The sequence below is a fragment of the Rhipicephalus microplus genome, chromosome 6, assembly GCF_043290135.1.
Source record: "Rhipicephalus microplus isolate Deutch F79 chromosome 6, USDA_Rmic, whole genome shotgun sequence".
NCBI classification, from domain to species: domain Eukaryota; kingdom Metazoa; phylum Arthropoda; class Arachnida; order Ixodida; family Ixodidae; genus Rhipicephalus; species Rhipicephalus microplus.
In genome coordinates this window covers 89,505,915-89,519,821 of record NC_134705.1, presented here as the reverse complement: position 1 = coordinate 89,519,821, position 13,907 = coordinate 89,505,915, and the positions used below count along the sequence as shown (strand labels likewise).

The window sequence follows — 13,907 nt, the reverse complement described above, 5'->3', positions numbered from 1 at the left end:
GGTCACATGGACATCGGCCAAACCGGATGATATTTGAATATACGCCTTAGTGAACATAGGAGTTCCTTGAAATGTACCCTATTTTTCATTTTAGCTTAGCAGTGCGATTCCTGCAGATAACAACCGTTGTTTCAAAAAACAAGTGTTCTTTTCCTGCATCTTCTTCAAACTACGTGTGTAATTTCCGAAGCGTATCACATTTCCAGAAATAAGGATCAGTGTATCAGCCATCCTTCATTACCACTACTTGACTCAGTTTAACTATATAATATTATTAGGCAAGTACTTCGACTGAACCCCACGCTTGCTGCTCGCATTATCGTATTATTCTTGTTGACATGACATGCGCATGCTTGTTTATATATGAGTCTTCCTAATGTCAGAATAATCCAGTTGTAGTGAGTGCTCGTGCTGTGTGCATCCTCTTTGCTCTATGTGCGTGTGCCCCCCCCCCTAAAAAAAAAATCTGGGTGAGCCCCTGGTATGCGATAACCATGCTTACGAGACTAAGTGTGGTTATGTGTGATATGTAACTGTCTGTAACTGTGGTTAGCTGTAGCATGCGTGTGACAGCCTTATTAATGGGCTTTGGTTGAAACAGGGGGTAGCAAGAAACTGAGCCAACGAAGGTAGCAAGAAAAAAAAGGAACTCTTTTTTTATAAGAAAGTATTTGTTCTTTTTGCACCTGACTCGCGTTTTTTTTTTCATGGATTTCTTCTTGTCTTGGGTTCACGCCTGTTGTCCATAATGTGTTAAATTCCGTTTAGGCAGGCTTTCTAATTTTACCTGTAGATCGCTTAAGTATGCTGGCTGTCTCCTGGATGAACCAGGATTTCACAAAAAGCCACAAAGTGACACATAGGCCTAATTGTTTTAAGTGAATTCTAATCTGTATCATTACTTTGAAGATATCGAAAACATTCATTGTTTATTGTGGTTGTACGTGTTTTTAAACCACACGATGCAGCTGAGGTCTCGATACTTTTGACACAAATCTATTTCTTTGTCATAGAGTGATTGCACTTCATTAAAAATTGTGCATGCACACACACAGCGTTAGTATCTATGAATTGGTCAAATAAAAGCAAGCGATAAATAATACACATAGTATGCTTCCAGAAGAGCAACAATATTGTGAAAGGAGACGCCAGCACAATACGATATAACATTGGGTCGTTAGTCTCGTTTGATTGACGGCACTTACCTTCAACAGCTGTCACCCACGTTTTTCAAATAGTGGTAGCTTTGGGCCTCAAGCGACTCCTAAATCAGCCTTTCGAAAAGTAACTGAGTCGGTGGTATTCACATGCCAGTGTTAAAATAGCCCTATTGTGTTTTGATGTTCCCTTCAAGCAAGACACCAACCATTTTGCTGTCGCTTTCAGTGCACACCACTATTTACAACCTCACCACACCTATAACTGGAGAAGGAAGTGATTCCCTAAACCTGAATTGTTAAGGCAATGATAGGATCTTTTCCGGGTGTCAGCCAAAGCATGGCAGGGAGAATCTGCATTCTTTCGGCGCTTTACGAAGAAGTAGCTAACACCCTTTCCCACAGATCACCCTTCTCGCCTTGTTGTGCGGAGGGGTACACACGAGCAAGCTCCGCCCCCCACAGCTCTCTCTTTATTTGCAAAGTCACTCCTGTTTCTCCTGCCCTCTTTCTCTATTTCTTCCTCCCTCGCTTTCTCTCAGGTTGTAGATAGGAGCCTCTCTAATATCGCCACTCGTCTTTCTACCTCCTTTTCTCATCTGTCACCATAGACGCGTGAGCCGTGAGCGGGAACGCTACTTAAAAGTATCCCGTGAGAGCCCAAACGTGCCACCTTCTACGAGATGAAGCTGAACATTCCCGCCACCGATTTGCCAGAGGACGAGATCGAGGACCCCCTGATTGAAGATATCGCACCTTGGATAGATAACGCCGGGGACAGCAGCGACACCGACGACGAGACCGGGGGCACACCAGTCGAAGAAGATCCCAACATTCCGCAGACCACAGCCAGCAGTACAGAGATCGACAATGTGTCCGAGCTCGTCCAGGACGACTGGGACCCGACCTGCTTCGAGCACGAAGGGGCGTCGGCGCAGTGCCTGTTGCGCATCCAGGACGACATGCTGGACCTCTTCGAAAATCCACTCCCGGGTGTACTCATCGAGGCTAAGGATATCAGCCGGTTCTACGTGGCTATGGTGGGCCCCTCAGGCACGACGTACGAGGGCCGCTTGTTACTCTTTCTGCTACAGTGTCCTCCGAACTACCCGACGCGGTCGCCACGTGTTCGCCTGCTGAACAATCATGGTGTAAGTCTCGGCCCCAAACTGTGCGCAAGCGGCAAGGTGTGTCTGGACATTCTGGGCACCACGGACAACTGCACCTGGAGCCCCGTGCACAGCGTCAAGACCGTGCTCATGGCGATCCAGTCACTGCTGATGGAGGCGCCGTGATTTCGTGGTCTCTCACTTCAAGAAAACATAAAGGCTGACGTTTTTATTCTCAATGCTGTTGTGAACTATTGAGGTTGTAGTCACCTCACGCAATGTACATTTCTTATGCAGTGGACAAAGTTTAAATAAAAGGCTTCCCAAGAAAGACGTATTTTTATTTCGCGCACGCGTGCTACGCGGCACATGATCTCGGGTTTCCTTTAGATGTTTGTCGTAAGTGTATATTAGATAGCATATAGTATGGAGGGAAGAGTAGGCAAGCTCTTGGGAGCATAATAATTGTTTTGTAGCGGTTGTTTTCAGCTCTTGGATTGATCGGTGTGGTTAAAAATTGACCAGCATGGCATATTAGGGCCTCATCAAGGTAGCAAACATTGCGAAAAATTCCTAGGAGAAATACACGTCCCAATGATTATGATATGCCTGATAACTGACCAGATCTTTCAAATCCAGTTAGTAGGCAAGAAGTGTGAGCAATGTTTATTTATTAAGGATGGCCACTAATAGAGGGGGTATGCACTTGACGTCACTTGTTAGAAAGACTAGCATGGGGGTCGCCGTTCTGGTTGTCCGCGCGCTTGCCACACGCGCGAGAAACTCGCTGCACGTGCTACGTCCGAAATCTGTAGGGCAGCTTGTGTGTCTTCTGACCTCTGGAATACATCCTGCATGCCGAAGCATGGACAGCGAGATGCGCGTAGGTACAGACCATCAAAATGTGGTGGTGATAGTGTTGGTTCCTTCCGCATCAAGCCTGAGTGCATAACACTATTATAGCTTAAAGAGGGAACGGGCTTGTATGTATACATATTGGCTTCTCAATTTTCTTTCTACACTACGACTGAATGTAGCATAAGTGCTGCGCTGCCATATGTTTAGCATAATTATTGGAATTAGAAGTCTCAATATCACGATGGTATTCTAAGAGACGCTGCCGTGAAGGGCTCAGGAAAATTTTGATCATGTGGCGTTTCTTTACGCGAGTTCATAGGATTATATCATGTTAATCTCATCAAAATGTGGCTTGCTCTGCAGGGATACATGCTACAACATTTATGTGAACATTCAAGCACCGCAGCTACGACACCTTCACGGTGCATTCTTCCATGTTAACTACCGTGAAAGAGAACCGACATCCTATTGTTGTACACCGGGTGGGATTGGGCGTACCATTTGGCCCAGAAAAATCCTGGTGTCGCCACTACCTCTTTCCCCAGTGGCACCGACGCTCCCATCGCTGTTGCTGCATGCACTCTTGTGCGTTTTATGGCGTCTGTAGGAGAATATTTTGTTGAGCCGGTTGAGCGTCCACCACAGCTCTGTGGACGGAATAGGATGGATTGCAAGCTACGTGCGCGCAGTTGCTGCGAATGGCCAACAGGCATTTAATATTGTTACGGTTAAAGTCGAATGGTGTTTATTAGCAGGGCGAGGTTGATGGTCGGGTAATTATGGCGTTGGTATCTGCAACAGTCCACGTCTTCCTCCTCTTCTCCTCTCTCGGCTCTTACCCGTTGCATTTCCCGGGTCCCAGACGAAGCCCGCTGGGCGAGTGTGAATCACTCTGAATGTTTGGAGTGAAACCGAGCGACATGTACCAGATGGGCCCGGTTTGACCGACGGCCAGCTGATGCCAGCCGTGCTACCACGTATGTCAAATCGCTCAAGCTATCAACAATGACAAATGGGTCACTGTACTGGGGTAAAAACTTCTCGCATAGGCCCCGGTTACGTTGTGGCGTCCACAACCACACGAAGTCTTGTTCGCAGTATGCGACAAACTGATGGCGGCTGTCATAGCTTTCGTTCGATCGGTGTTGTGAAGCCATTGTACGAAGACGAGCTATAGGCCGGGCTTCTTCGGCTAGGTAGAGTGTCTTGGAAACAGAGTATAGTCGCTATGGACGTCAAAGGAACGTGCATGTGCAAGATAATGTCCATCCCATTCACTTCACTAGCTTCCAGAGCACCTGCACGGGATGACACATGCGAAGTGATTTTCACTGCAGCTTCTAGGAGAACCATGAAAATATGCGAGTTAGCACACTGGAGAGCCCATCCGATTGCACCAGCTTCACGACGATGGACCTTACTAAATTCAGATTCGTGAACGCAGGTTTTTTAAAGACGATAGTTTTTCTTGGGGACCTTCAGCGTAAAAATTTTTGTCTGTCTGTACATTTGTCTGTTTGTCCACATTTAACGGCATCGGGTACTTGAAACGGCCGACACCATCCGCAGCGCCCACCAATGTTGCTGAAGATTGAGCGTTCATGCTTGTGCAATCGTCCATTAAAAAGCAGTTATTGCGCATGTCTGGGGCACCATAACAACACGTCTATATTCTGCATGTGCGTCTCTTACTAGAAAAGGCAATGATAAGTAATTTGAAGGACCGTAGTGCTTATCACGCTGCACTGACCATGCAACGCTTGCACGGAAAGGTGAGTGTTTCCAACGTTTTGCTAAAACGAAACAGTGGTGGAACCTATACCCGTCGCATTGCGTTCTACACCTTATCACCTCTGAGACGGGCGCGCACTCCCGTCTCAGAGTCACGCGCTATGTTTTCAAAAAAAAAAAAAAAAACTGCCAGATGGCTTTCATGTCTCACGTGTGACGTGACTTGATGCGCTCGTTCGCCTCCGCTGCACGCTCGAGGCGCAGCGCCTCCAAAATACCATTCACCGGTTTTCTCGCACAGGACATCAAATAAATGTCTTGTTCACTCTCTCGACACGCAAGACTATCGTCTTTCGACGACATTTGCAGATTACATGCAGATAGGGGGCCAATTTTTTTCGATATAGAATCAGGCGAACATTGGCGGTGGTGTCCTTGTGGCTTCATGTAGTGAAACGAAATTTGTTTATTATGTTTTTAAACAGTAGGCAGTTTTAGTGCTGGGTACGCATTCTCTTGGGGCGTTGCGGGCTTGGGAGCGCGCGGCGTTGCGTGCCGAACCCATACCCAACCGGAATGCCTTTTAGTTGGCGCCACGGTAGCACGCACGCAAACGCAAGCCGCACGAAGTTCACACGCGCTCGCAGAGCCATAGCGTCTTGTCGCGTAAGTATTCTTTAGGTCTTTGTATGATTTGAAATGTTAAATAAACATACAGAGTGACCAGGACACTTTTTTATTGTGAGCAGTAATCTGGTATACGCAAAAAAGTGAAAAATACAAGGTTACTGTAACGACAGTGTCGACATCTTGTGAAACTTCGTGCAACCACAGTCATGAACATGTTAGCTTACGCGTAATGTTTTTGAGGTGAAAATGAATGAAAAGGTTACTCATTTGTAATATTGTCGCTGCGCAGTTTTTGCACCAGATGTACTATGCACAATGTTTCTGCAATAACAAAGTTGTGGTTGTCTGTTTCACTATGGCCGCGCTAGATGGCGCCACCTATTCAGCTGGTCGGGGGCTGGCATATGCCTTTTAGTTTCTATGTTCCAGGCCATTCTAGCTTTGGAAATCTGGCTGAAACCGTGTAATCGCTATAAGTGCTCGTACTTTGGCTTATTTTAACTCGGCGGCTAGAGTATCCGCAGTGTGAATACCGTGAGTTCTTGCGAAGGTGGACTGCGCGGACGCATGGCCCCATCGCCCCAGCGATCTTGCGACGCATCTGTTTGGGGTTTCGCGCATGCGCAACACCGCCATCTCAACGTCCTGCGTACGCAAGCCGCTTGGGTACCCAGCACTAAAGCTCCCTAGTATAGTGGCGCATAATACGGCCCGGCTGCCGTATTTCAAAACGCGAGGGAGGCGTCGACACACCCGAGAAGACACCGACTCATCATCTCACCCCACCAGTACGGAAGTCCCTTCCAACCCCGTTTAAAATAAAGAAAAGAAAAAAAGTGGAGCATGATGGAAAGGAGCAGCCACGATCTTTGCGGCAAGGAATGCGATCTGCCTCAGCCGCTGCGTTGCCAAGCGTCTCCGTTCACACCACTAGTATGTTGGTTCTACTTCAGTATAATGTTAACAAAAGCCATCTCATATCAATGCGGGTAACATGGAAAAGCTGGTTTACTTGTATTTGTGTGCATACTGAACCTTCTGGCGTCTATATGCCACTGCTGTCAATGTTCCTAATGTATGAGCCGAACTGTGGTATGAGCCGAAAACATGAAAGAGGAGGACGAGGTTGTCGTGGTGCAGGCTGAGGACTGGTGGAAGGTCTGCAGCTGCGAGGATCCGGTTTCTAGCTTTGCCGTGAGACATCTCAGCCGCCAGTGGCAATAGAGGCAGTCCAGCAACGCGGTGGCTTCGTCGTAGCTCAGGAGCTTGAAGAATCTTGTTGCATGGTTACCTAACAGCTTCACCACAAAACTGTCACAGTTGAATAAAGGAATATTGGGTTTGTTTACAAGGTGAGGATGATATCCATCAATCGGAAGTAAAGATAAAGTCCTCAGGTCACCCCAGACAACCTCATCTTCTGTTTTCTCTACCCAGGCTCATAGCACAGCGTGGCTCATAGCGTACCAATATGTTGGCCATATCGTCACTTCGGTGTGTCAAGTCGCACAGATACATTCTAGAACAACACGAACGTACAATTGTTTGCTTCGTTAAGTTCGTCTTTTAGCATGCAGGCGCAAGTGTTAGGCACTAGCCCTCACCGAAACGTTTTCTTCAAAAGAAACTAATTTCTTTCGCGTCCCGTGAACAGATTTCCGGAGGAAAAGTGCGAAATGTACTGTATAGTCACCATCAAACTCTCAGAAAAATTATTTCAAGATAAGTGGACTGTAAATAGTAAACACGGTATACCCAAAGGTCCCCAGACATTTTAGGAGTCAAATTCGATCTGGTAATGTCCTCCGTGTAGCTGTCTGCAACGACGGTTAGCTGTAATGCTCTGTGAACGCCGATTTAATGGGTTTAGTTGAAAGAGAGGATAGCAGGAAACCAAGCCAACCGAGGTAGCAAGAAAAAAAAAAAGAAATCCTTTTTTCCTTCCTAAGGAAAAACTGAACTTCTTGCTACTGACTCACGTTTTTTTTTTTTTTTCAAGGATCTCTTTCTGCCTTAGATTCCCGTCTACTGTCCATGATGTGCGAAATCCCGTTTAGACAGGCTGTTCATCGGCAGTGTACTTGTAGCCCGGTCAAGTTGCCGGCTGTTTCCTAGACGGGCGAGGATTCCACAAAAAAAAGCCATTTATGCATTAGGCTCCAAGTCTGTAAAGCCGTTCTTGTCCAGTTTGTTGCGGTGGTCGTTCACCAAGCTGTGCTCTGCACGTGTGCTCTTTTGTCACTCTAACTTATAAACATAGCTTTTATGTGATCGCAGGCTCCCGAATAAGATCTTTTCTTCCCCCGCGTGCGAAGCGTGATAATCAGCACGTGGTGTGGAGTTTAAACCAGCCCATGCACCTTCTTTGCGAGCAGCCCGTATTTTGGGCATGGAAAAAGGCGAAGGGGGCCAGAAATATGCCTGCTAAAATCCGTTTCCATGAAAAGCATGTTTCTACATAGATTCACGGCGCACTATGTGGTGTTTCTAAGGCTTTGTGAGACGATGCCCCAAAACTCCCACATGGAGACGGGGTGTTTGAATAACTTTTATGCACAACTTTTACAAAAAAAAATTCCACCCTCGTTTTTTTTTTTTTGTCACTGCCTGCTGGGGGATAGCTGCCCGACACTACGACAGTGAAATTCATCCGAGAGATCTCTTGGACAATTTCACATACAAGATAAATAAGTGAAAAGTAACGTCACACCAGAAGTAATAAAAAATTATAAAATAAGTACGTTACTTCAAAACCTTAACAAGCACGTTAATAAGTTGTGAAAAAAAAAATAGCGCGTGACCGGTATTGACATTACTGTAACGCGTTGCCGCCTATACACTGGTTAGAATTACCGAATCCTATAGCAAAGCGGTTTGTTCGGTCATCTTGATGAAAGTTAACTTCTAGAATGAGAGGAAGCTTGGATGACGAGCCTCGCGTTGTACACTGTAAGTAAAATGTAGCCAGAATACATTGCTCGCCTTGAACGTCCAATCCAACATTCGCCATCGGAGCTTCCTCTCACTCAAGAAGTTAACCTTAATCACCTGTGCTCGTCTCTTCCTTGCCGTGTGTCTTGTTTTTGTTGCTACTCAAGATGGTTTCTATAATAACGGGAAGGGGGTGAACTTCTGACGGCTTCCGGAGGGCCGCATATGATACCGGTTAAAAGGGTGGCATGTTACCGAAGTTTTATCTATACAATCAAGTTGAACGAAATGAGTAGGTCGAACTTAAGTGTTCTCTGGAAAGCTTGCTCGCAATGAAAGAAGCATTCTTATAAAACAGTGTAGTTATCCTTTACCTCTTTTGTTACAGAAATTAGTCCTCGGTGAGAACTATTTCGCATGGCTAATTTTGGCAATTTTGAATATTCTATGTGGGCAGACACTGAAATCGCTTCAGAGGCAAGAACAGTGACTGAGATCAGGTGCGTTCATACAAAGTGCTCGAGGTATATGATACAATAACACTGTAATACGTCACATTCTTGTCGGCACGCTAGCGATAATCACTGCTTAAAATCCTCTACAGACTGCACTAGACAGCTCACACACCACTGACTGAAATACGAGAAGTGATATCGTAGTATGTATACTGATAAAGACAGCAACTAGCCCAGCCTAATGTGCTCTTGTGAATGGAGATAATATCAGCTAAGGGTAATGAGTTCTAGTGCATGGGAGAGGGGAAAAGGTGAACAGTCATAGGCTCTTCATTCACTGAGATATTTAAAAAAAAAAACTCGACCATACCTTATAGCTTTCGTGCCGCCTCATTAGAAGACTTAAAACGCAGCTGATAAAATGTTTGTCTCAATATACTTAGTCAGTTTACTACATAAATAAGAAGCGAATGGTCATAACGAATGCATAATATGCTGTATATAATCATATATAGTGTGTTTTATAGTTTGTTGTGGTGATGGTTTTCAAAGTGAGAAGGTTGGGATTGCGGTAAAATAGGTCATTCAGTGGTAACCAGGCGCACAAAATGTGGGATTCAGATACGAATGAATGTAAAAAAAGCTAAGGCGCGAATAACAAGTATATAATTCTAAAAGAAACCGTCTGCTCCGAAAAACTATCATGTAATATCGATAATGGTGTGTGAAAGAACACTGTGCAGTGTAGATTACAGCGAAACACTTGAGATGTCGCAATTGACGTTTTCATTTCGTATCTTTTCAATATTGCCACTATTGGAATGCAGTCAAGTGATTTGAAACCATAACTATGCACTGGGATGTCTGAACCCCGTCTGAAATATCTGAAACCACCCCCGACTTCAATTCACCGTTCACTTGATCGCGATCTCAGCACAGAGCCACTGCTTGACTGATAATGACTCAGTGATGCGCACGAAATGATGCCTATAAACAATGTCTTGTGATGCGTGAAAATAGCTACTGCACAAGTACCCGTTGTGCAAGCAAAACGAGTGTGCCACTCTAGTATACATCTTTCACGTGAAGTCAGTGACAGGTTCTCGGTGCTGAGTACTCAAACATGGCGGTCACCGTGACTTTTTATCTGGTTAAAGGGTCAGTGCAAGGTGAGGGCACGAATTCGTTCGTTCCCCGCGTTCTTTTGTGCTTCCCCTACATTCTTTTCCCCAGCCACATCGAACGTGCAAGGAACGTGCATAACATCGAACGTGAACACAAAGGATTGATGCGAGGGCCACCAGCACTAATTGGACGTCAAACTTCCTTGCTAGGGCCATTCGAGTGGGACAGCACAGGGCGTTTTGGCACGGAGTTACCTAGACATGACCGCCATGGTGACGTCATTGCACAATACGTATATCCTACACCCAAAGGAGTTCTTTGGAATACAACCAGTTTGAGGGGTCTCATTGCGCTGTAGGATAAACTTATTCCAATGAAAAAAAAAATATTCGTGTGCTACAGAAGGCGTTTGTCGATGATCCTTTTTGTATCTTATCATTTAGTGGTTTAGGCACGGAAATTCACACGAAATAAGTCACAAAATGATACACAGGCCTAATCTTTTTTAATTGAATTCTAATCTGTATCATTTACTTCGAGCATGTCGAAAGGATTCACTGTTTGTTGTGGTCGTACGTGTTTTTCAAACATCGGACATTGCCGAGGTCCCGACACTTTTGATACAAACCAGTATCTTTTTTATAGAGCCATTGCACTTTCGAATAAATATGCATGCACACAGACAGCGTTAATATTTAGGAACATGTCAACGAAAAGCGCACTGTGAACAATACGCATAGTATGCATTCAGCAGAACGACAATGTTGTGAACGGGTGAAGCCAGCACAACACGAGATAACTTTTTAATCGTTAGTCTCGCTTGGTTGACGCCACTCACATTTATAAGCTGCCACCCATGTTTTCCCTAAATTGGTTGCTTTGGGCCTCAAGCTACTTCTCATTCAAACTTTCGAAAAGTAACTGAGTCCATGGTATCCACGTGCCAGTGGCGAAATAGCCCTATTGTGTTTTGATGTTCTGTTCGAATAGTGCACCGAGCATTTTGCTGTGGCTCTCAGCGCAAACCACGATTTACAACCCCACCACACCTGTTACTGGATAAGGAAGGGATTCCCGAAACCGGTACTGTCGAGACAATGATTCGCCCTTTTCCGAGTATCAGCCATAGCTTGGCAGTAAAAACCTGAATTCTTTCGGCGCTTTAGCAAAGAGTAGCTAACTCCCTTTCCACCGCCGTCCCTTCTCGCCTTGTTGTGCGTACTAAGGCCGCCGGACCCTTGCGCTTTTTCATTCAGCGGCCGTCTGCGTACAGACCAGCAAGCTTCGCCCTCCATAGCTTTCTCTTTATTTACAAAATCACTCCTGTTGGCCCCGTCCTCTTTTCCTAGTTATTCCTCCCTTTCTTTCTCTCGGGTTGTAGATATGAGAGCCACTCGAAGTATCGCCACTCGTCCTTCTACTTTTCTCTCGTCCATGTAAAAGACGCGTGAGCCGTGAGCGGGAACGCTACTTAAAAGTATCCCGTGTGAGCCCAAACGTGCCACCTTCTACAAATGAAGCTCAACATTCCCGCCACCGATTTGCCAGAGGACGAGATCGAGGACCTCCTGATTGAAGATATCGCACCCTGGATAGATAACGCCGAGGACAGCAGCGACACCGACAACGAGACCGGGGGCACACCAGTCGAAGAAGATCCCAACATTCCGCAGACCACAGCCAGCAGTACAGAGATCGACAATGTGTCCGAGCTCGTCCAGGACGACTGGGACCCGACCTGCTTCGAGCACGAAGGGGCGTCGGCGCAGTGCCTGTTGCGCATCCAGGACGACATGCTGGACCTCTTCGAAAATCCACTCCCGGGTGTACTCATCGAGGCTAAGGACATCAGCCGGTTCTACGTGGCTATGGTGGGCCCCTCAGGCACTATGTACGAGGGCCGCTTGTTACTCTTTCTGCTACAGTGCCCTCCGAACTTCCCGACGCGGTCGCCACGTGTTCGCCTCCTGAACACTCACGGTGCAAGCCTCGGTCCCAAACTGTGCGATAGCGGCAAGGTGTGTCTGGACATTCTGGGCACCACGGACACCTGCACGTGGAGCCCCGCGCACACCATCAAGATGGTGCTCATCGCGATCCAGTCGCTGCTAATGGAGGATCAGTGATTTCCTTGTCTCTCACTTGAAGAAAACGTAAAGGTGGACATTTTCATGCTCAACGCTGTGGTGAACTTTTGTGGTTATTGTCACCTCATACATTGTATATATCTTATGCAGTTGAAAAGTAAACAGCCTCCCTACGAAGAGGTGTTTTTATTTCGTGCAACTCTGCTACGCTGCGGATGATCTCGGGTTTTTATTACATATTTTGTCGTAAGTGTATAATGAATCGAATATACTATGTCATGCCTCACAGATATATCCGAGAATAACAACATACAAGTCCGTGTCTCAGCGTACAGGCACAAGTTGTAAACTCTCGGCTTCACTAGTCCTTATATTAAAGGAAAACTAATCTCTTTGGCGTCCCGTGAATGACTTTCAGGGAAAAAAGGTGAAGAAAAGCTACGGTATTCGCAACTTCCAGGTACCGTGGCGCCCGGAAGCTCTGTTGAGGTGATCGAAGTTTCGGACCTCTTCAAACAGCAGTTGTTGCTGCTTGTTTCCCCGCGAGTGTGGTCGTTTTGCAACGTTGTGAACGCCCTTGATATTACCGTAAATGTTAGGTTTTCTCAAGGTAAATGGAAAGTAGAAAAAAATAATTCGACTGATTCCAGTCGACAAAAACCGACTGATTGCGAGCCTCGATGGTCACAGCCTACATACGTATATCGTGAACAAAAGTAAGCCTTCCACAAAAGTAGCGCCTCAAAAAAGCTAGAGTGGTTAGGAAGCTTAAAATTAACAGGTAAATAAAGCCCACAAATGTGTGCAGCACCCATTTTGTGTACGAGTACAGCAACTTCTACGTTTTAAGTTTTCGCACTTAAATCGCCTGCTCGACATGGTCGCTGTGCAAGCAATACCAGAACTGAGTTAAGAATGCATTCCGCTTCTAGAATAGAATGAAAGGACTGGTTTCAAAATGTTCATCGCAATATTACCCATCTCAGGCATCTGCGAAGTACCTCCGCGACCTTCAAATTTGCAGCAATTTGTGCTCGGTATTACTTGGTGATGACGTTTTTTTTTACGTTTCTGCCCCCTACCCATGCTATATTTTGGTCTTCTCAAACGCCGAAACATGGATTAGTAACGGAACGACCCCTCTTAAACGTGAAACTCGTATATTACCACTGGTTTCGTTCATGCTACTTGCCGAATTCATTCTTTTGATATTCTGTTGTTATTATAATTGTCAAGAAAACACCATATTATCATACTGCTGGTAATATGACATGGTGCTTGTGCTTCGGAATTGAAAAACAACTTTTTTTCGTCAGCCTACTCTGCTTCGCGCTTTTAGTTGAGGTGAACAAGCTTTGCGCAGAATACGATGCAAGCAAAACAGTGAGACAAAAGCGCCTCTCTGAAAGTGTTTCTGAAATTACTGAGAAATTTGTACTGAAACTCCCAATCTAATACTTTTCCAACATGACGCCAGTCGTGGCCCGCGATTACGCCAACGCCTGGTGAAGAGCGTTTGTGTGATATTTACAATTTCGTGCTTATTTATCTACCTAATAAGCTACCCAGCATTTATTCGCTGAATGTATTATGTTAGCGCTCCCATATTTTCTAAAAAAACAAAAATCGAAGGGCCACCGAAGCGCGAGAAATTGCAGTCTTCGCCAAAACTTGTACTTTCCAGCACTGCCTCTCTCCGGGCGGTCATCTGAACGACGGCCATGTTGGATGTAGAGTCGCGGCACCTATAGGCCGTGAAAGTTGCGAATAGAGATCATCATGCTTCACAAGAATCAGTTAAAGAGAATTGGACTGTGGGTAGTA

General features: G+C 45.7%; 2 protein-coding genes across 2 annotated transcripts; both read left to right on the top strand.

Moving 5' to 3' along the window:
* The first annotated feature begins 1,840 nt into the window (after positions 1 to 1,840).
* Positions 1,841 to 2,452, top strand: LOC119168550 (ubiquitin-conjugating enzyme E2 Z-like). Its single transcript, XM_037419946.2, has one exon. The coding sequence runs from the start codon at positions 1,841 to 1,843 to the stop codon at positions 2,450 to 2,452; it is 612 nt and encodes a 203-aa protein (XP_037275843.2).
* A 9,058-nt stretch (positions 2,453 to 11,510) lies between these two features.
* LOC119168551 (ubiquitin-conjugating enzyme E2 Z) lies at positions 11,511 to 12,122 on the top strand. Its single transcript, XM_037419947.2, has one exon. The coding sequence runs from the start codon at positions 11,511 to 11,513 to the stop codon at positions 12,120 to 12,122; it is 612 nt and encodes a 203-aa protein (XP_037275844.2).
* Positions 12,123 to 13,907: the final 1,785 nt, after the last annotated feature.